This window comes from Olea europaea, chromosome 5 (assembly GCF_002742605.1).
Source record: "Olea europaea var. sylvestris chromosome 5, O_europaea_v1, whole genome shotgun sequence".
Taxonomy (NCBI): domain Eukaryota; kingdom Viridiplantae; phylum Streptophyta; class Magnoliopsida; order Lamiales; family Oleaceae; genus Olea; species Olea europaea.
In genome coordinates this window covers 10,256,442-10,277,582 of record NC_036241.1, presented here as the reverse complement: position 1 = coordinate 10,277,582, position 21,141 = coordinate 10,256,442, and the positions used below count along the sequence as shown (strand labels likewise).

Here is a 21,141-nt window from a genome sequence, read left to right as displayed (position 1 = left end):
AAAATGAGAATGAAAAATATAGTCGTTACGGCCTCACACAAGAGATAGAAAGTCAAATATGATGGCTTGATGTGATGGATAACGGTCATATTTTTCATTTTAATGGGCAAATAATGAGAAACAAACAGGGTATATCTCGACGGATATAATAAGTGTATCTTCTTTAATATTCTCTTTATAATTATTTCTTGCCAATACTAATTTGATTGTCGAGTTACAGCAAAAAAATTGTCTCGTTGGCCTCGGTAACGGTTACCTTGTTGCTATATGTTAAGCGAATTATAGGGTCAATGGGAAGCAATATATTAATTAATTTGGCAACAAATTATCCTTTCTATAGGTTTAAACTCTCCAAAGTTGAAACTTCTTTTTGGGTGGTTGGGGGCCCGGGGGTGGGGCTTTACATAATGTACAACAGACTTCTTCACAGAAGCTTGCCAAAACAAACACATAGGGGTGGGTGGGATTTTTTTGACAATTTTATTTATTTATTTTTTATACGGTGGATCCCATATCGACAATCTTCTATAAAATTTTCTTGTGTACAAATGGATTAATCCAAAAAAAAATTGCTTACGTGCCTTCCATTATTGCGGTTTAATATGGGCCATAACTATTTGACTTTGGTGGAACAATGACATTTAATGGAATGACTACTCCATAAATTGATATTTATTAATATAAAATATAATTTGTTTTTCTCATGGGAAGTCATTTTTTCTTGGTTTAGACTTTGATTATACCTCATAATTCTTGCTTACTATATGTGTGATTTAAATTTAATGATATAGGATGTGGATAGGAATTTGAGACACATTCATGTAGTTGAATTGTGTAGTAAAATAGAAGAACATGGCCAATGAAAATAAGTTAAGTGTCAAAGTTGAGGTCTTAAGGTTAAGTCTCTTTCTAAGAGATAAACCAATAAAAATACATATTTGAAGTTTCTTTTAATTATTATTATAATAACTTGTGCATAATAATTATTTTTGTAATAATACATTATTTTGACTATAACTTGTTATTTAAAAAAAGAGTACTTGTATTCGAAACTTGACATAGGTAAGCACGAAGAGACTATTTAAGTTCATAATACATTAGGAAAAATGATATCTCACAAAGAGTTATAATGACCAAGTTCGACCAATTGTTCACCAAAATTCAAGTCATCGCAAAGTTGTAAAGTCATACATCATAATTAACTCCTACCCAACGAGAATTATTTGAATAATGTATATTGACCTATGTTTATTGAAATTATATTTGTAGTTATGTTGGTAATTTTTTATATAAAAATATATTCCACAATCATGACTCTGGTTCTGGTTCTTGAAAAAAAAAAAAAGTTAAATATGATGATTCAAAAGAAGAAGAAGAAGAAGAAGTTAAACATAATTTTAGATATTGAATTTCTAGTTGAAATTAATTTTCTCTTATATCGTAAGGAGCTCTAACTGAAGAGTAGGATGAAGTCAATTACCTAAAGCAATGAAGGAATGTTTGCAACCCTAAAGAATGTTTGGAACACTAGTATCAGAATGAAATCACTTTATCGGATTGTCTTCAATGTTGTCATATTCTATATAGAGAAACGGTGTTTCGTAACTATCTTGTGAAAATCGTGCTGCTAGCAATGAATAAATAAATATGTGATCTATCAATCTATTAATCGAACTCATTATTGACAAAATCTAATGATTTAGTTTGCCAAATCAAAATAATCAAAACTTGTTTTCAAACTTATTCTTTCTTGAGGTTTATTATTACATCATATAAAAGACTTAAAAATGAATTGAGACTCATGAAAATTACTTAAGGTAGAGTTATATTTCATGTTCTAACTAAACATTCAGTATTACACTTTCTAACTTGAATGGCTTGGGGTGTCCTCAAGCTTCATCTCCCAAACATAGTCAATATAATATTATAAAGCAAGTCAATTTGTTGGATTAATGACAAAGTCAGCATTTCAAAGTCAAATTTTGATTATCTTCTCCCCATTTTCAAATGCAATTATGCTACAATACCACCTTTGTTGACAGATAAGTTAACATAATGCAATATGACAATTTATTATTGGACTGTTTTAAACACTGTCATCATTTTCATTTAATAATTTTCATCCACCTATACATCTGTCAAAGAAGATGTTAAAACCATCTGGTAAAGTGGTAAAATTCTTTCAAATTTCATAATTTAATAGTTGAATCGAAAAGACGAATTCTATTGGGCCAAAACTAGTTGACGTTTGACAATGTCTAATGGACCGATTGTATGGTTTTTCAATATTAATATTGATATGTCGTTGTTCTAACTTCTAAACAAGAAATCTTTCAATTTCATATTAATATAATTGTGATTATATTTTTGTTAATTAACAGATATCATACGTGCATACGTATATCATATGTGCTTTGTCACGGTTGAATAAATTAGGGCGGAGTAACGGGTCGAACCATTTTTTGGTCCAAATTAGACCCGATCCAGCTTGGTTGGTTTGGTACGTGAAAAATGAGTGCTATTGCAACATTTCGACTCAATCCCATTATACTTCCATAATTTTCCTTCCCTAATTTTCTCGTTGTTTGATTCGGCTATCATGAGAAGCCTATGCCAATAAGCCCAAGTCTATTTGTCCAATTAATCTTTATTTTGGGCCGCGAAGTGCCCAACAAATCTCGTAACCCAATTGTAATACATTTGATAATGTAGAAATTACATAGAAGTCTAATTTTAAAAATTGCATTTCAAAAATCAGAAGTATAGTTTATATTTACAAAAATCAGATGATAATATAATTTTTAATATTAAACAATAATATTACAAATTCACTTAATTATATACCCACCCAAACTCTAATATCTATTTTCTCTCACTATGCTCCTCCATTCTCTCCTCTCTTTATCACCATTATAGATACTGTTGCGCGATGCTCCAGAAGCCACTAACGCAGCAGCATCACTCCAAAGCAGACATCACTACCACAAATCTATTAAAAAGATGGTGACGATGGGTCTGTTATAAGTAGCGACAAGCGTCGCTGCTTTATGGTGGTCGTGAATCTGTGTGTCTATCACAGAGGGTGTGAATTTGTGGTGGTGCGGTGGTGTGTACGGTATTGTATGCGGTGGTTTATGCATTGATGATGCTAGTGGTGGTGATGGGTTCAACGACGATGGTTTTGGGGTTTTGAGTTGATTTCTTCCTCCTATCTGCTTCGTTGGAGCTTTGGGGAGTGCTAAGCCCCCCCTTTTTTTAGGCGATACTCAATAGATGTTTTGTTTTATATTGAAAGGTGGTGCTGGCGATGAGGCAATAACGATTTTAGTTTTAGTTTTTGTTTGAGTTTCAGATTGTGACGTTGTATTGGTGGTGGCGGCGTGATGGTGAGGTGGTGTCGATTCTTTGGGTTCTTTTTCTGTTTTGTTACAGATTGTAAGGTGATGTTGGTGGTAAGGTGGTGGTGGTCAAGGCAGTGGTGTGGTGATTGTTGGTGGTGGGTTTTGTGACCATTTGGTTGGCGGTGGCGATGACTGTGGTTGTGGTGGCAGTGACAACAACAATGGTGATGGTAGGTTTAGAAAATTTTTGGTTGGTCGTAGTGGTGTAGTGTGGTGGAGATGGTGGTCACATGTGTTGATAGTGGTCATAAATTATTTGATTGATTGTGACCATTAATTTGGTTAATCTGTGACCAATAGAAAATATGTGACCAATGAAAAAGATAATTTGTAACCAAGAAATATTGTGTAATCTAAAAAATTGTTAATTTGTGATCAATAATTCAATAATTTGTGGCCGTATAATAAGTTTTGATTTATAATATTTGTAATTTGTGATCGATAAATAAATCGTGACTTATAAATTTTTTATTTGTGACCGATGAACAAATTGTGATCTATAAAATTTTTGGATTGTGATCGTAACATAATTTGTGGCATATAAAAATTTTGATTTGTGATAAAAAATAATATGTGACTAACTAAATCATTAATTTGATAGATCTACGATATTAATATATTTAATTAACAAAATATAAAATTATTTGATTAAATCATAAATAAATTTTAATATTTATCCGATTTTTGAAATCTAAAACCTTTGTTTTGATTTTTGAAATAAGTGATACTTAACCGCTTAGTTATGAATTTTTCCCTTTGATAATAATTAATCATAGAAATTACATTTATTACCTTTATTTCTTTTGAAATTTCAAACTTTGTTGTCGATTGGAATCAATACTAATGGTGTGAGTGAAGGTGGTGGTGAAGGAAGGCAGCAATAGATATAGCTAGAGATGACAATTAGGCTCGTGTGGCTCTGTCCAAAAAAAGCCTGAGCCTCGAGTCGAGCCCCATTTTGGGGAGTTAGCTCAAGCCCGAGGTGGCCCATTTAAATTTAACTAAAAAATCAACGTTTTTGACATCTATGAAGCTGCCTATATTTTTGCTGCCAAACAGGCAACAGTAGATTTGCTGCTGGTTAAGGCAACATTTCTGCTATCAACAGGCAACTATAGTTATGAAAAAAATTGAGCCGGCTTTATAAGACCTGAGCCAAAAGCTTGGGTTGAGCATTAACTTTTTGGTCGAGCTTTTGTTTGATCAGGCAAAAATAACTCGACTTAAAAAAGCCCGAGCCTGCTTAGCTTGTTGACACCCCTAGATATAGCAAAGGTGCCAGTGCAGTAGTGGGAAAGTTTTTTGGTATGGTGATGATGGTATCGACTATAAGATATGGTTCAAATTTGGTAGTGGTGTTAAGATTCAATTGGGATAAAGTTTTGTAGGTAGTGGTTACAGATGGTGGTAGTTGCAGCGATGGAGGTGATAGTGATGATGGTAATGCAATAATTAATTTTACAAGTATTGGGGCTGATGTTGGTTGTGTAAAAATAAATGTTACAAGTTGTCAGACCCTCGATAGTGGTGGAGTAACAATAATTATTAGTTATTACACGTGGTGGGGGTGATCGTGGTGTCGGTGGAAATAGATGGCAAAATTTGTGTAGTGTCTTATGTTACAAGTGATAGGCATAGGCATCAAATTGATGTCCTTAATGAATGTTACATAACTCGGCATTTGAGCTAAAGCATTGGGAAATGGAATTTTTATGTGTAGTTTCTTGAACACCTCCAAAAATTTACCAAATTGAACATCTAATTTATGCTTTTGAAGCCTTTGCGAGAAGGGAATAGGAGGCACATATGTCTTGATCGGTGTTGGAACCTTTGATGTTGATGACCCTGGTTCACTTTCCTTGGCTATTTAATCATTAACACCAGGCTTTTGAACTAGTCCATTTTCTTCAATACGTGTCTTACCGATTTGAGCCTTTAAGTGTACTACCGTGATTTTGGGCAATTGCATCCCGTTTCGAGTGGTAATAGCTTGTACATTATCTCTTGGATTTGTTTCGGTATGGCTAGGCAACTTTCCTTGTTACCTTTTGGAGAAAAGCTTGGCTATTTGACCCACTTGACGCTTCAAATTTTTCATAGATAATTTGCCAATTTAGCCATGGTATCTTCCCATCCTTCTTTCTTATCTTGTGGCATTGGGTTTAGAACATTTTGATTGTTACTATAAAAGAAGTTCAGACGATTTGGTCAACTAGGGTTGTGAGTTTCAGAGTAGGGTTTGTACCCTTAGCATTGAAAGTTTTAAGCATACATCACTTGCTTGGTAGATGCCGAACCACTACCTACTCAAGCTTGGGAGATTTACTCCACAAATATAAAAAATAGACGAAGATTGTACCATATCGATGGAATGAGAGCTAGAAATAGATGTAGAAAGTCCATCCTTTTTGTCAGGAAGTGAATCTTCGCTAGAACCACCTTCTTGACCTCCACTAACTCCTCTTTGTGAACCCCTGCCTCGCCATGTAGCACTTTGGTCACTCTTGACTTCCCGAATGATCTTCTTCTTAATTAAGCCATTAGAAGATGAATCCACGTTTGAAAAGCAAGAAAGAGTCAACTCGACATGAAAATAATTTACTTGTGGCCCCATTATAATTCCTTGATTCGAACATTTTTGAAGCATATCTTTAAACCTCTCCCAAACTTCATGAAAACTTTTGAATTTGAATTGTTGAAAAATGGTTATGTCATGCTTGAGTTTGGCTACTCGCACAGTGAAAAGAATTTGACTGTAAATTTTTGAACAAATTCCACCCAACTATTTATGCTTCTGGGTTGTAAAGTGTCAAACCTCTCACTTGCCTTATCCTTCAAGGTATGAACCAATAATCTTATCCGGATCACCTCCACACTCACACCTTCATATTTAAAATTGCCAACATTCTCCACAAACCATGCAACATGAGAGTATGGGTTCTCATCGGTCTTCCCATAAATTGGAATGGTATTGGAAAATAAACTGATAACATACGGCTGAAATTGAAAGTTTGTATGTCCATATGAAGGGTGGACAATACTTAATTCATTCTCTACCATAAGTACTTTCATGAAATTCCCAAATAGCATATCTTTTTTTATTTAAAATGGGCTCTTGAGCTCTACCAGTTTGGTTAGCTAAACCCGGAGGAATGCCATCTCAATTAATTGTTGCCTTCTTAATTTCCTTTGTTCCCATCGGCTTTTTGAAAACTTCTTTCAACATCTGGATCAAGTACGAAAAGATCAAAATTTCTCGAATGAAGCACGCACTACCGAAGATCTAGGGAAATCAAAATTAAAAAGGAAACTTCACAATAAAGATATAAAAGAAATACAAAAGAATAAAGAATAAAATTCTTTAAAATTAATCAACTAAACACTCTCCCACAATGGTGGCAAAAACTTTTTCGCTAAAATTATATACTGTAAGTGCTCGGGTGCATTCAAGTAAAAAGTGGATGTTGACTCCAAGTCAATCCCTCAAAGAGTCTTTCTTCCAATTACACGATAATTGATTCAAATTAACAATAATAACACATTTTTTAATGATAGATTTCTTATATACTTTGGCTTTTCTTTTCTTTTTTTCTTTTTTGCTTTTTTTATTATTTTTTAATCTTTCTTATCCTACCTCCATACCTCTTCTTTTAATCTTTCTTTTACTTTTTTTTTTGTACTTTCACTTACAAGATTTTCTACTCTTGTTTATTCAAGGTTAACTGTAGTCCTTCATTTGCTTCATTTGGGAGACGTGATATTTTGACTCTTGAGAATCTATTTTTATAGATGAGTGGATGAACACTTCTGCTGGAATAGATTTCACATCACACGCCTTAAATTTTAGATTTTGGAGTTGTAAATGTATATTTTTTAAATTGCATTTTCTTAATCATCTGCAATGCTTTTAAGTTTCTTTGTTATGGGTGAATATCAGGTTTTTCATCCATAGAACTACGGAGTACTTGTTTACTTTCTGACTGGCTATATATTTTATGAGGAATATGGAAGATTTGCATCAACGCGGTCAATATTTTTTGCTTCCGAAGGCAAGAATGTCGAACAATTATCGGTTAGTTAAATTTACATCGCTATTCTGATATCATGTATTAGCAAGAATGGATTACTGAAGTTAGTAAATAGAAGATGAAAGTTGTTTGATTTTTTGTTTCAAGGTACCTTATTATTTCATTAAATGGCTATCGATATCTATAGCAATTTTTTTAATTAAAAGTATAAAGAAGTGTACAAAAAAGTGAGTAAATTGTTTACTAAATGAAGTAAACGTGATATTTAATGCTGCGCAAAGTGCATGCTTCTATTTCATTTTCCTGTCCACGTGCATTATGCTTCTCATTTAATTCAATCATTATAAGAATACTTTTCTCCATAGACATTCGTTTATTTAAGTTAATGTGTGCCTTTACAATGTTTTACTATGGATGGGTGACATATATCATAATTGCCTCCTCAAATTACCTTTTCATTGTCGAATATGATGTCAGTGTTGAATATGTTGTTACAATAAATGAGTAACAAGTTTCAACATCCGCATTTGTTCAACTCGTTTACAAACATATCTCATTCTCCCATGCAACTAACTTGCAACTGAAAGCTAATCTATCAAAAGGTTTTTTCATATATCCTTGGATTCATCCCCACGCAACTAACTTGCAATTGAGTAAAAACTATATTAGATCACTTGTTTCGTTTTCAAGTTTGTTGGTTGTGATGATTTCTTGCAAGCTGTAGTTTTTGATCGATTGAGTTTGACATTTTCGTTAATTTTGCTAAAAATCATTGGACTAATCAGTGCTTAACTAGAATTAATATTCATATAATCTGTGTGCAGTTGATGAGTCATTGTTTAGAATTTCTTTTGTGATGCATCTGATGAAAGTTTAATAGAGAAAATTGGTCCCATTGTTTAGAAAGTTGATGAGTCGCAAAGCATAGATTATTGAATTGAACAGAACAATGTATGTAGACCTCCAATATTTTCCTTGACTTGGTGCAAGTGTTTTTTGTCAATATTTTAAGAATTCCATACTACTCAGTTCAGACATAATGACATTACTAATACATTCAACTTTTCTCACATACTTGCCTAAAATAATCAAACACATACACTAGATAGTTTTTAATTTTTGATTTAGAAAATAGTGATTTTTGAGACAGTATAAACATTTTTCACTTTAAGTTTATTTAACTAACTGCAACCATAAGTGTATGCATGGGGATTTTATAGATAGAGCATTGGCGAAGCAATAATATGTTCCCAAGACTCTTGAATAATTCAATAAATCTTCAACATATATTTTTTAACATCTATAATTTCTACACTAATAAAAACACAATAAATACAACATTCGTGCAACGCACGTGGCAATGACTAGTTCTTGAAGAAATGAAGGGTTGAAATCTCAAATCTTCATTTGAAATCCCAAATTTTGCTTTGTATTTTTCTCATTTTCTCCCACAATTTTTTCTCTCAAGCTTAAGGATTTAGCGTGTAGGATGAGATGAAAGATAGAATGAATTCAAATGGTTGAAAGAGGTATTTAAAAGGCCAAAAAAGGTCCCAACTAATTGCAGAATGGCCTCTGAATTTTGAAGAACAAATTAAAACTCCCCTAGTAGATAGCTAGGGCACCTAGGCACCTTGGCTCTCCCATAGTATCCAAAACTTAGCGCCTAGGCGACAATGAATGGCTTCTACTTTCCTTTTTTGTAGTTTCGATCCTCCAGGTAGTTTTGCTCCTCCCTCAACTTATATCTTGTACATTTTGGTCCTTAGATTTTGATTTTCCTTTCAATCATGCCCTCCAAAAATTGCAACCCAAGGTCCTCCAACTTTATGATTTATGCACTTTGCCCCCCATCATGATTTTGTACAAGTTCAGTCCATTTTTCCTTCCTTTTGGCTTTGTTATTCTTGAATTGGAAATGCTAGCCACAAAATCAATAATTACAAGATTGTGAATATAAATTCGCTCAATTCGTCAATAATTAACTCATTTGGATGGTCAATAAGTGTGTGAAAACATACTTATCATAATACAAAATCAAAGTTAATATCTTAAATATTGTTGGCTTAATTTGGCAAGTATTTAAAATACTGTCCAAGGTAAATCATTTTTTGTCCATACATTTCATAGCAACTTCCAATAATATCAATTATTCCACCACACATTTTTATATGTTTATAAACATTACCCAAAAAATACTCTAAATACATCTTAGTGTATTATGATATAAATTAATGCTTGTAATTCCACCCATAGTTATCAGAATCAACCTAGACAATTCATTAAGTCATCGAGTTAGTGGTTCAATTGCTGGGTCAGTTGTTCAATTGATGGATCATCGCTAGAATGTAGTTTTAATTAATAAATATTTTTTCAAAAAAAAGTCAAATATATTTCTTATTTTATGTCATTTTACTAAAACTGATTATATATATTTCCTTTACATTAATTGTAAAGGTTCTGCAAGTGTCATAGTAGTCGAAGTCCTGACCTTCAGTATAATTTAAGTGAGTTTGAATGACTCTATGTCTAAATGCAAAATAAAATTTTGCTATGCACCAATATGGTAAAAAAATAGGTCACATTGAACTAGTTCCAATTTTTGTGAACACATCACGTTCGAACAATTATTTAACGGTTTGAGTGGTTCTTAATCTGTTTCATTTGCAAATGGACCAAATAATATTGCTCAGTTTGAACCACTATCCGATTCAATTGTTCCTGAGCAGGACCGATAGACTCGGTTTGATTATTATAACTATGGTTCTACCATTAACACGTACTTCATAATGGTATTACACCCTTGCCAACATAGCTGGTCAAGTGATTAAGGGTAGACATGGTTTGACTCAAAGAGACCTAATCGAACCAAGAATTATCGAGTATTTTATAAATGAAATTGTCGAGTCCAACTTTCATTATGGAATAGAATCAAAGTAGAATCGTCGCTTTGTTTTGATTTTGTTTGATTTAGTTCGAGTCTATACCATAATTAAATTGACAATATTTTCATATTTCCATTCCATTTTCCTAGAGTTTGAAACAATACATCAGTAACATAATATATGCCAATTTACATCTTACAAAATAACAAATATAGTCATGATTTAAAGCCAAAACAGATTGTGAGATAATATACATTAACCAATATATACAAAGTTTGAACAACACAACTTAATCTAACAAATAGACAGTTGGGCAATTAGTGAATGGGAAGATTATTTTAGACAAAATTAAAATATTCTATAAATTCAATTTCAAAAAATAAGGGGTTGTTCTCTTTGGCATTTTCTGGCCATTTTCTATTTTCGATTTTCAAAACGGTGAAAACGTGTTCTTTTTCAAAAACGAGTTTTCGAAAAAAAAAAAAGAAAAAAAAAAACTTATGAAGAAAACAAAAAACGACCAAAGGGTTGTTTTGAGTGTTTTCTGTTGAAAATACTAAAAACAAGCCCAAAATCCAAAACACGCAAAACAGGAGAGAGAGAAAAAATTGAATGGTCGTGAGACTTCCATCTTCATTCTATCCTTTGGGCCGTCTCCTCCTTCTCCCTTCTTGACGTTGACGATGAAGGAGCGGTTGATTCTAGTAGCACAGGTGCTAGCGCTGTGTGGAGAGGCGACAATGCTCCAAACTACAGTAGCATCGCGACCTTCGCTCCAAACCATAACAACGTCATGACCTATTTATCGCTCGCGACGCTGCTATGGTTAGGCCTGACGTTTGCAGTACGACGATGGGTGATGGGTGTTGAAGGTGGTGGTGATTTGATTTCTTCTCTCTCTCACTGTTGGGGGTTCTTTGGTTTTGGTTGATTGTGGTGGCGATTTCGGGTTTGGTTGATGGTGGTGGCGATTTTGGTTTTCGTTGATGGTTGTACCGATGGTTGACGATAATGATTTTGGTAGTGGTGTTGATGGTGGTGGTACCGACAGTCGATTTTGTGGTGGTGATTGGTTGTGGTGGTTGCGATGGTGGTGTTGACTGGTTCGCAACGGTGATTCTAGTCGTGGCAGCTTTGCGGTGGTGGTGGTTTTTTGAAGAAAATGTCATAAAAAATTATTCTCAAAATTTACAAGTAAATGCATTCTTCAATTTCGTGTTTTGAGAAACAATTTTCTAAAATGACAAAATGAACGCGTTTTCAACAATCTCAAAATGAACACTCAAAGCACAAAACTCAAAATTATGAAACTCAAACAGGAAGAGAACAACCTCTAAATTTTTTGACTAATTTGGTTGTTCACATATGGATCTAGAACAAGAATGGGATCAAACTGAAAATGTCGGTTCTCAATTATAATATTCTTTATCCAGTTTAACCTAACAATTACTAAATTGCATCGCTTAGTTTGATTAAGGAGTTTGTCCATCCCTACATGTGGCTTCAATTAAGAAGCAATCATGAAAACACATCTCTTCAAGGCGAGTTACAACTTGATTGACTCGTTTTCCATTCTCTCGTCTAAAGCAATGAGGCCATATACAACCACCTTGCTCAACCAATTTTTTGAGCATTGAGGGCACAACCCAATGCTTCATCAACGACCATATCAGAGACGATTAGGGGGGAACAACCTTAGTTGCACTATAAGCCTATTGATTACGAGGGAGTTGAGGTTCGATCCCTAATGCCCTGTGCTAGTTGCAACTTGATACTTTGAGCCTATGAGCTATCTAATTGATGCGATATTTCTCTCATGGTAGTTTGGATCAAATCTCATCTTTTTTGTTTAGACAGTGTATGAAAAATCAAAGACTATGATGGTGTAACTTCAAGGTGTCATGACTTGTGAGTCGTTGGAATGAAACCACATGTCAAACATCTGAAAGACCATAGTTTCATTCATTTGCCAATAAGTGCTAAAACTTTGTGCAATTTCAAGCTAATTGTAATTAATAATCAAACTCTATTCCCACATTTCTTTTCCATTTGTGTTTCTCACACACTCAAATATCTATTCATTTATTGACTAGAGTGTTGGAGCTCCCATGATCACAGCTTTCCTATTTTTGTTTGGAGAAGCTTTGATCTGCACCTATAGCATGCATTTCAAAGTGTGTAGATAGCGTATATGTAAAGGAGGAAGTGAAGTCAACATATGCGATTAGTATTTAAAATTGACCACCTTAAAAATACTCATTTGCTGAAGTCATCAATAGCCCTCAATAGGTGACAAATTGTTCAACCAATCAGGTTATGTTGCCAAGGAGGGCGTTAGCACTCACAATAGGGGAGCACTTTTTTGGCCTTTTTTTTATTTACATGGGTCGTACTTACATGTAAATATATGTTTACCAAAGTGTCAAACATTTTCTAATAATCCATTCTCTCGTCTAAAGCAATGAGGCCATATACAACCACCTTGCTCAACCAATTTTTTGAGCATTGAGGGCACAACCCAATGCTTCATCAACGACCATATCAGAGACGATTAGGGGGGAACAACCTTAGTTGCACTATAAGCCTATTGATTACGAGGGAGTTGAGGTTCGATCCCTAATGCCCTGTGCTAGTTGCAACTTGATACTTTGAGCTTATGAGCTATCTAATTGATGCGATATTTCTCTCATGGTAGTTTGGATCAAATCTCATCTTTTTTGTTTAGACAGTGTATGAAAAATCAAAGACTATGATGGTGTAACTTCAAGGTGTCATGACTTGTGAGTCGTTGGAATGAAACCACATGTCAAACATCTGAAAGACCATAGTTTCATTCATTTGCCAATAAGTGCTAAAACTTTGTGCAATTTCAAGCTAATTGTAATTAATAATCAAACTCTATTCCCACATTTCTTTTCCATTTGTGTTTCTCACACACTCAAATATCTATTCATTTATTGACTAGAGTGTTGGGGCTCCCATGATCACAGCTTTCCTATTTTTGTTTGGAGAAGCTTTGATCTGCACCTATAGCATGCATTTCAAAGTGTGTAGATAGCGTATATGTAAAGGAGGAAGTGAAGTCAACATATGCGATTAGGATTTAAAATTGACCACCTTAAAAATACTCATTTGCTGAAGTCATCAATAGCCCTCAATAGGTGACAAATTGTTCAACCAATCAGGTTATGTTGCCAGGGAGGGCGTTAGCACTCACAATAGGGGAGCACTTTTTTGGCCTTTTTTTAATTTACATGGGTCGTACTTACATGTAAATATATGTTTACCAAAGTGTCAAACATTTTCTAATAGAAGGGCTTTATTCTTGTTCAACTACTACTTCTCTAGAATGTTGACAACAAATGCTCTTGAATCATTATTATGACATGACATCATTGTTTATCTACTATTTTGGGACAAGAAATACCCTGTCCTAGGCATGATAGCAATTAGATTTTCATCATATTTAGATAATTTATTTTAAACTAAATGAAATATATTAAGCCCCGTTTGAGCCCCATTATTTGTAAATTATAATGAGATGAATAGTATTTTTTTGAAAAATGAGTGATTGAAAAGTTTTTATTTACGTGTAATATTATTTTATTGAAAATTATGTAGTTAAGAGTAGCATTGTTTATCTACTATTTTGGGACAAGAAATACCCTGTCCTAGGCATGATAGCAATTAGATTTTCATCATATTTAGATAATTTTTTTTAAACTAAATGAAATATATTAAGCCCCCGTTTGAGCCCCATTATTTGTAAATTATAATGAGATGAATAGTATTTTTTTGAAAAATGAGTGATTGAAAAGTTTTTATTTACGTGTAATATTATTTTATTGAAAATTATGTAGTTAAGAGTAAGAGAGAGAAAAATTTAATTTAATATAATGAGAAATAATAAGGCTCAAATGAAGTCTAAATTATTCTAATCATTAACATTTGGTAGAATATAACGATTCTCATCTGATTCAACAGTTCAATTCGCAACACATTATCCTTTCGAGTTTGAACTGTGATCCTCACAACCTTGTCATCAATATAATTGAAAGAATATGCTAAAGATCCACGTACTATAAAAGTCTAACCAGACGGGGACCAGCTAGCGAATTTTCACTTTCAAAATTATTATTACAACGAGAATAATACAAAAATGTGGTAGAAAATGTAAATTACTTGGAATACAAGGATTCAGATTCAAATTTAATAAATATCTATTGCTTTATCTATCCGCCACCGGTGCATCACGTGAAAGTGGACCCACATAAATATCTTTCTAACCCGAGTTAGGGCAATTGTTTGTTTTACGTATATTCCTATAATATTCCTCCAATCTCATCCAATTATCGGCCATGTCTTTTTCCAAAATTATGAGATTATGACTTCATTTTTTCCCTAAAATTGAAGAAGCTACCGTTTTTTCCTCCAAAACAAATAAAAAGTTGAGTTATATATTTGGTATGAAGGATGAAATTTATTGAGTAGTAATATAAAATAAAAGTAATATATATATATATATATATATAAGTAAAAAATAATGACTGAAATAGTAAAATAACAATTAAGAAATTAATCTTTTCAAGTGAAAAATTGCGACCAAGGCTAAATAAAAATATGGGCTTCCTCGGTAGTGAATTTAAGAATTGATTTTTTAATCGTTAGAGGGAAATTGAGGATCGTCTGTAAGTGAAGAAATAAAAAATGACGGCTAAAATAGTGAAATAACTATCAAAAAATCAATTTTTTTGAATGAAAAATCACTCTCAAATGAGGTCTATATGTACGAAACTTTTGTATTATTTTCTTTTTATGTATTTAGTGTTCTATATATATATATATATATATGAAAAAGCGTGTAAAAGATGACACACGATATTTTGACCATCATAATACGGTCTAGAGTCTAGACCGTAAAAGGCGTTTCAAAGTTGCAAAAGAAAAGAAAGTGAAATTGTGCGGCCAAACACGGCCGACGTAAATTACTCCCCCTTAACCATGGTATAATGGAAAAAGCTGAGAAGCGCAATGCGCACCCGGTTTACCATAAGGAAACCTAGCTCCAAACCTAGACTTTGCCGCTTATATAAACACTGTATTTTCCCAGATCTGCTCTCATCCCTTTCTCTGAAACCCTTCTCCATCTTTTCGAATTCCGTTTCATTCTCTGAAATTATCGATGGCGTCTGCAGATGTTGAGTACAGATGCTTTGTTGGTGGTCTAGCCTGGGCCACCACAGACCAATCCCTTGAGCAAGCCTTTTCTCAGTTCGGCGAAGTCATCGAATCGAAGGTCCGTTAGTCGCAGAGATCGGATCCGTCTCGATTCGGCTTTGTTGACTACTGTTACTATGTTACTGTTACTGAGTTACTGTGTTACTGTTACTGAGTTACTGTTTGTGTTACTGTTATTTTCCCCTGAAATGGTACGTTCCATCTACCTTTGTTACCAGGAGATGAGGATCGAATCGCCTTTCAGTTTTTTTTATTGTATATTTGATAGATCTGTTTAGATCTGATGTTTTCTTTTGAATTTTTTTGATTTAGATTATTAATGACCGCGAGACTGGAAGATCGAGGGGGTTTGGATTCGTAACCTTCAAGGACGAGCAATCGATGAGGGACGCAATTGAAGGAATGAATGGTCAGGATCTTGATGGAAGGAGTATTACTGTCAACGAGGCTCAATCTCGCGGCAGTGGCGGCGGCGGCGGCGGAGGAGGCGGTGGATTCCGCGGTGGTCGTCGTGAGGGTGGCGGCGGATACGGTGGAGGCCGTCGCGATAGTGGCTACGGAGGTGGCAACGGAGGTGGATATGGTGGTGGATACGGTGGAAGCCGTGACCGTGGGTACGGCGGCGGCGGCGGCCGGGGATATGGTGGTGACCGTGGGTATAACAGAGGTGGTGATTCCGATGGCAGCTGGAGGAATTAAATTTAGGGTTTCGTGATGGTTTAGTCATTTGCTTGTTTTGTTCGTGATTTTGATCGTATGTTGGGTTCTATGTTTGGTGTTACTATCGTTTTTGACCGCTGGTTCTCGTTTGTTACTTTCACTATGCATGAATCTGTATTTACAGAATTATGAGTGGAGTAAATTGTGATTTTTACAATATTTATTAATTTGGATCTCTGTTTATGAGTTCTCCTTTTTTACGTAATTGTATTGTGAAAATAAAATTGAATTAAAGAATCCAAACAATATAAAGAAATGTCAGCATCATAATGGATACAACAACCGAACTAGCTTCGTTGGGGTAGACTCGAAATAGGCTTGGACATGGTTTCGAAATCTCTTGGGGGAGACCTTAAATAGGCTTGGACATGGTTTCCGATTCAGAATTTTATGTTAGTTGAAACTGAGGGTTCAAATTTAAATTATGAAATAAATTTCGATTATTTGGCGTGTTTAGTGTCATAATTAATTTTTTTAACATCTGTAGTAAAACTATATTAATTCAATTAATGTATGTTCAATCGTAAATGCCTTCAAATGTACATAATTCAAAATTTACGTTGAAGATATTATTGCAAATTTTACAAATTGAATTGTTTACTAAGTTGTGATGGATGGGCAGATGGCTGGTGAATATGATTTGACAACCATCGTTCAGCGATCTTGATGGTCATTGTTTATGATTATTATAAAAAAAAAAAAAAAGATTGAACCTCATGTCCTCACTGTCTCGAAGAATGTGTCCCAACAGGTTAGGAAATAAAAGCTACCTGTACGTTGTGCTTACAAGGAGTTCAATTTCATGTTTCAGGAATCGAACCCTCCCACACTGCGACTGTCAGTAAGGCTTTAAGGTAACCTTACTCCTATCCTTTGCACCACTGGGTTATGCCTTGAGGGACGTTTATGATTGTTTATTAATTACTTAGGAAGGTAATTGTCTAATAAAAAAAAAGGTTAAATCCCAATATTAAACGTCTCTTAGTGTCCCGTCTCTAGAGCATCGTAAGAGATTAATAGCGGGATGTGTCCCAGTAAGTCAGAGAATAAGAGTTGTTTGTACACTGGGTTGGATTATTGGGATGTGTCCCAGTAAGTCAAAGAATAAGAGTTGTCTGTACACTGGTGTCCACAAAAAATCCCAATTCATGTTTCAGGAATCGAATCCTCACATTGCGACTACCAGTAAGATTGAGTATATTTCACCCTTGTCCTTTGCACCACTTGAATATACCTCGAGGGGCAGGTAATTGTCTAATCAAATATTTGATTTATTTGGGTTGGATTATAGATGTTAACGAGTTGAGTAGAGTCGGCTTGTTAGCCAAAACTTAAGGCTAAGGATCTCAGCTTGAGAAAAACTGTTGGTCTTTTTTTTTTGCCCCAGTCGAGTCGAGGTTTGGTCGACCAAAAAATTTAGGTTCGACTAGAGCTTTTGGATCGGGTCTTATCGAACCGAGTCAAGCCAACTCACTTTTTTTTTTTTTAAATATATACAAAGGCAGCTCGTGTAGCTACCTGGAACACAGGCAACTTGTGTAGCAGGAATTTTTTTTAGCGCCTGTGTATCGAGGAAGCCCATGTAGCTGCCTGCTATGTTGCTACAGTAATTTATTTATTTTATATAAAGGCTCAGTTCGTCACTAGCCAACAATGGCCAATTTGACTTGTCGAGCCAGACGGGTTGGCACTTGGGAGCCTTAAGAGTGGCAGGAGACTTGGGCTTTTTTCAAGTCGAACACAGGCTGCTCGATTCGACATGCCAAATTGACGCCTCTAGGTTGGGTACTAGATTTAATTGGTTTGGGTCTACTATGGTCTATGAATGTGCCTTTTTAATTGGAACGTGTTTAATTTTAAATGAGTTGGATAAATTTTAATTTATTTAATTTTTTTTTCACAATTTTTTTGGTAAATGATTTGACAGTGTAGAGTAGTTAGTAAAAATTGAAATTTAAATCAAAGTGCTTCAAAATAGTTTAGTTTGCCTAAAACTAAAACGTTGATGGATTCACGTAAACTTAAAATTATTAGCAAGTTGTTTCTAAAGGGATATCAAAACATGGTCTTGGCACAAAGGGAAAAAATGAAGGCCAACATTAGAAACATTTTAAGGCTAAGAACTATTTGTTCCAAGCCATTGAGCTATCAATCTTGTGTTGGAAATTATATCTTTCACAAGAGAGAAATGGAGAATAAACAAGGAATAAAAAATCGGGAACAGAATATCAAGATGAAGGCACGAACACGATATCTTGGTCTTAAATCGATATTTGTCCCATCTCGAATAGAATGAGATGCTTCAAGGGATTTTGGTAAATGATTTGTAGGATTTTAACAAACATTGTAGATATTGAGCCAGCACTATCTTGAAATTTATCTAGGTGAAGTTCTTTCGATATCCTTGTTACTTTTAGAAATACTTGTACTTATTGCTGAACTTCAATAAAACCTTAAAGCTCATCTTTCACTTCAGTAACAACCAGTATTACTTATTAGGATAGGGTTATTGCGGATTTTAATAATACTGAAACTATCTACATATCAAATGACTTTTTATTACCCTTTGAATTTGTGGATTACTTTTTGAGTAATAACAAGTAGAGTTGCTATCATTGGTGGACCTTTTAGTTTAGGGGGTTTCAACCCCATCCTACTCGAAGTAGGCACTACTAAATCTCTATTTAGAAGTTTAATTAAAGGATTTGCTAAATTCTTGATTGACTTCATATAAATTAGGAAAATTATTCCATCATTGATTAATTTTCTTATGTAGCCATGTCTAAAATTCATATGTCTAGACTTTCCATTGTATACTTTTACCAACCTAGTTTGACTATCACACATGATAGGTATTGAAGATGTATTATTCGGTCCCAAAGGTATCTCATAAAGGAGACCCTTAAGCCACTCAATTTCTTTCCCGATTTTCGATAGTGCTACAAATTCAAATTTCACAGTCGAGTGTGTTGTGCACGTCTATTTCTTTGATTTCCAGAAACAACACCTCTTCCAAGAGTAAACACCCAACTTTAAGTGAGGCTGGCAATTGAGAGCCACTCTGCTCATTGAAGTCGGGCTCGTAAAATAAAGAGGGCCTAAGTCGAGCTTGACCGCGCGTTTCGCCAAATGGACGAACGCTCGTTTGCGAGCCCACGAAATGAGCTTGGCTTGTAGCCTGTGTAGGAATAGCGAACGAATACGGTCAATTTTTTAAAACTGACCGTATTCGGTACAGCAAAAACTGACCGTATTCGGTCGCTGTACCATAGTTCACTAATAGTGGCCAAAACGGCCACATAATTTCTTTTTCCCAATTTTTTCCCTATAAATACCCATGCATCCCTATTTTCATCTTTACAACAAATAGTCTTTCTCAAGTCTTAACTCTCAATTACATTTACATAATCTCTCTCTCAACTCTCAAGTCTACATTTATTTTTGTTACATTTATACATTTACAGTTTTACATTCATACTTACTAGTTACTACATTTTGATTTCATCACAAATAAATAGATCCACACTTATTTGTTGAGAGCTTGTTCGGTATAGGAGGCGAATCGCCTATAACATCAAAAAGTCAATTTTAGAATGAATTTTTTGGTCTAAATAACGTAACTATACCTGAAATATTCTAGATTTGGGAATTCATGGAAGCAATGATCCAATTGATTTGGATGATGATGACGTTCCCGAAACAAAACATAAAGAGGAAGAAAAAGCTAAATTAAACATTCCGGATGCGAGGGGAAAGTGAAAGGGGGGGGGGGGGAAAAGCAAAGTGTTGAAATCACTTCAAGTTGATTTCAATGGAAAAATTCGTCAATGGAGTTGCCGAATTTAAAGCGGAATGTAAATACTGCCAAGAAATATTGGCATGGCAAAAAGGAATTGATATCACCCACCTTTACCGCCACTACAAAGCAAGTTCGACGAAACATGGACTTCTTCCAACCGGTCAAACACAATTGCAATTTGATAGTCTAGGCGCCAGTTCTACGACTTTGCCCCTGTCCACGTTGGTCTATCGGAGGAGAAAGCTCGAACTGAAATGGTGAAACTTGTTGCCGGTGCTGATTTGCCTCTAGTAATAGTAGATAACTAACACTTCGTCTCGTACGTGAAAATATGTTACAACCAACGTATGTTGGAGTAAGTTGAAACACTTTAGTTCAGAAACAATATAATATTTTGTTGATTCAAAACAACAATTAATTATGAATTTACAAAAATATGGGGACTTATATCTTTAACTTCGAACGTATGGGAAGTGATTAATAAAAGGGTGTATATAGCTGCAATTGCACACTAAATAGACCCACTTCAGTGTATGTATAAGAAAATTATTGCTTTTAGAATTATTGAGTTTCCTAACAACGCTAATAATATATATAATGCTATTATAAGTATTATTAGAGAATATCGTTGCGAGAATAAAATTCTTTCTTTTACTTTCGATAATACTAATGTTAATAAAATTGTTGTAGATAAATTGTGTGAGGGTACTGCAACTTGATTTCAGTTAGTATTTGTTTTATATTCGTTGTATATACCATATTTTGAATTTAATTGGGTAAGATGATTTAAAACATATAAAGGATGAATTTCAAAGGATTAAGAATGCACTAATATATATCACGACCTCCCGTAGTCGAAAACAGGTATTTGAGGATTATTGTGTCGAAATTGGGCGAATGCTAGATCATTTGGTAGCGACGTAGGCCATAGATGGAATTCGACTTACTTATTATTAAAGTCATGCGAAGGTTTTGAACATTTAATAACTGACTTTTATAACAATATGCAGATTAAAAATGATAACGACTCTATGTTGAATGAATTTGATTGGGTTTTAACTATGACTTTT

General features: G+C 34.4%; 1 protein-coding gene across 2 annotated transcripts; it reads left to right on the top strand.

Moving 5' to 3' along the window:
* The first annotated feature begins 15,375 nt into the window (after window positions 1–15,375).
* Window positions 15,376–16,472, top strand: LOC111394597 (glycine-rich RNA-binding protein-like). 2 transcript variants are annotated; one of them, XM_023020498.1, is made up of 2 exons: window positions 15,376–15,743; window positions 15,865–16,472. In XM_023020498.1, the coding sequence occupies exons 1-2, from the start codon at window positions 15,669–15,671 to the stop codon at window positions 16,249–16,251; spliced, it is 462 nt and encodes a 153-aa protein (XP_022876266.1). In that variant the 5' UTR covers window positions 15,376–15,668; the 3' UTR covers window positions 16,252–16,472. The 2 variants fall into 2 exon arrangements, with proteins under 2 accessions (XP_022876266.1, XP_022876265.1); XM_023020497.1 differs by having other exon boundaries at window positions 15,419–15,610.
* The last annotated feature ends 4,669 nt before the right edge of the window (window positions 16,473–21,141 follow it).

Excerpts from the sequence above, each read along its gene's own strand:
- LOC111394597 (XM_023020497.1), top strand. The coding sequence starts at position 15,497 with ATGGCGTCTGCAGATGTTGAGTACAGATGCTTTGTTGGTGGTCTAGCC. Across the intron at positions 15,611-15,864 it reads GCGAAGTCATCGAATCGAAG|ATTATTAATGACCGCGAGAC; the intron begins GTCCGTTAGTCG and ends TTTTTGATTTAG.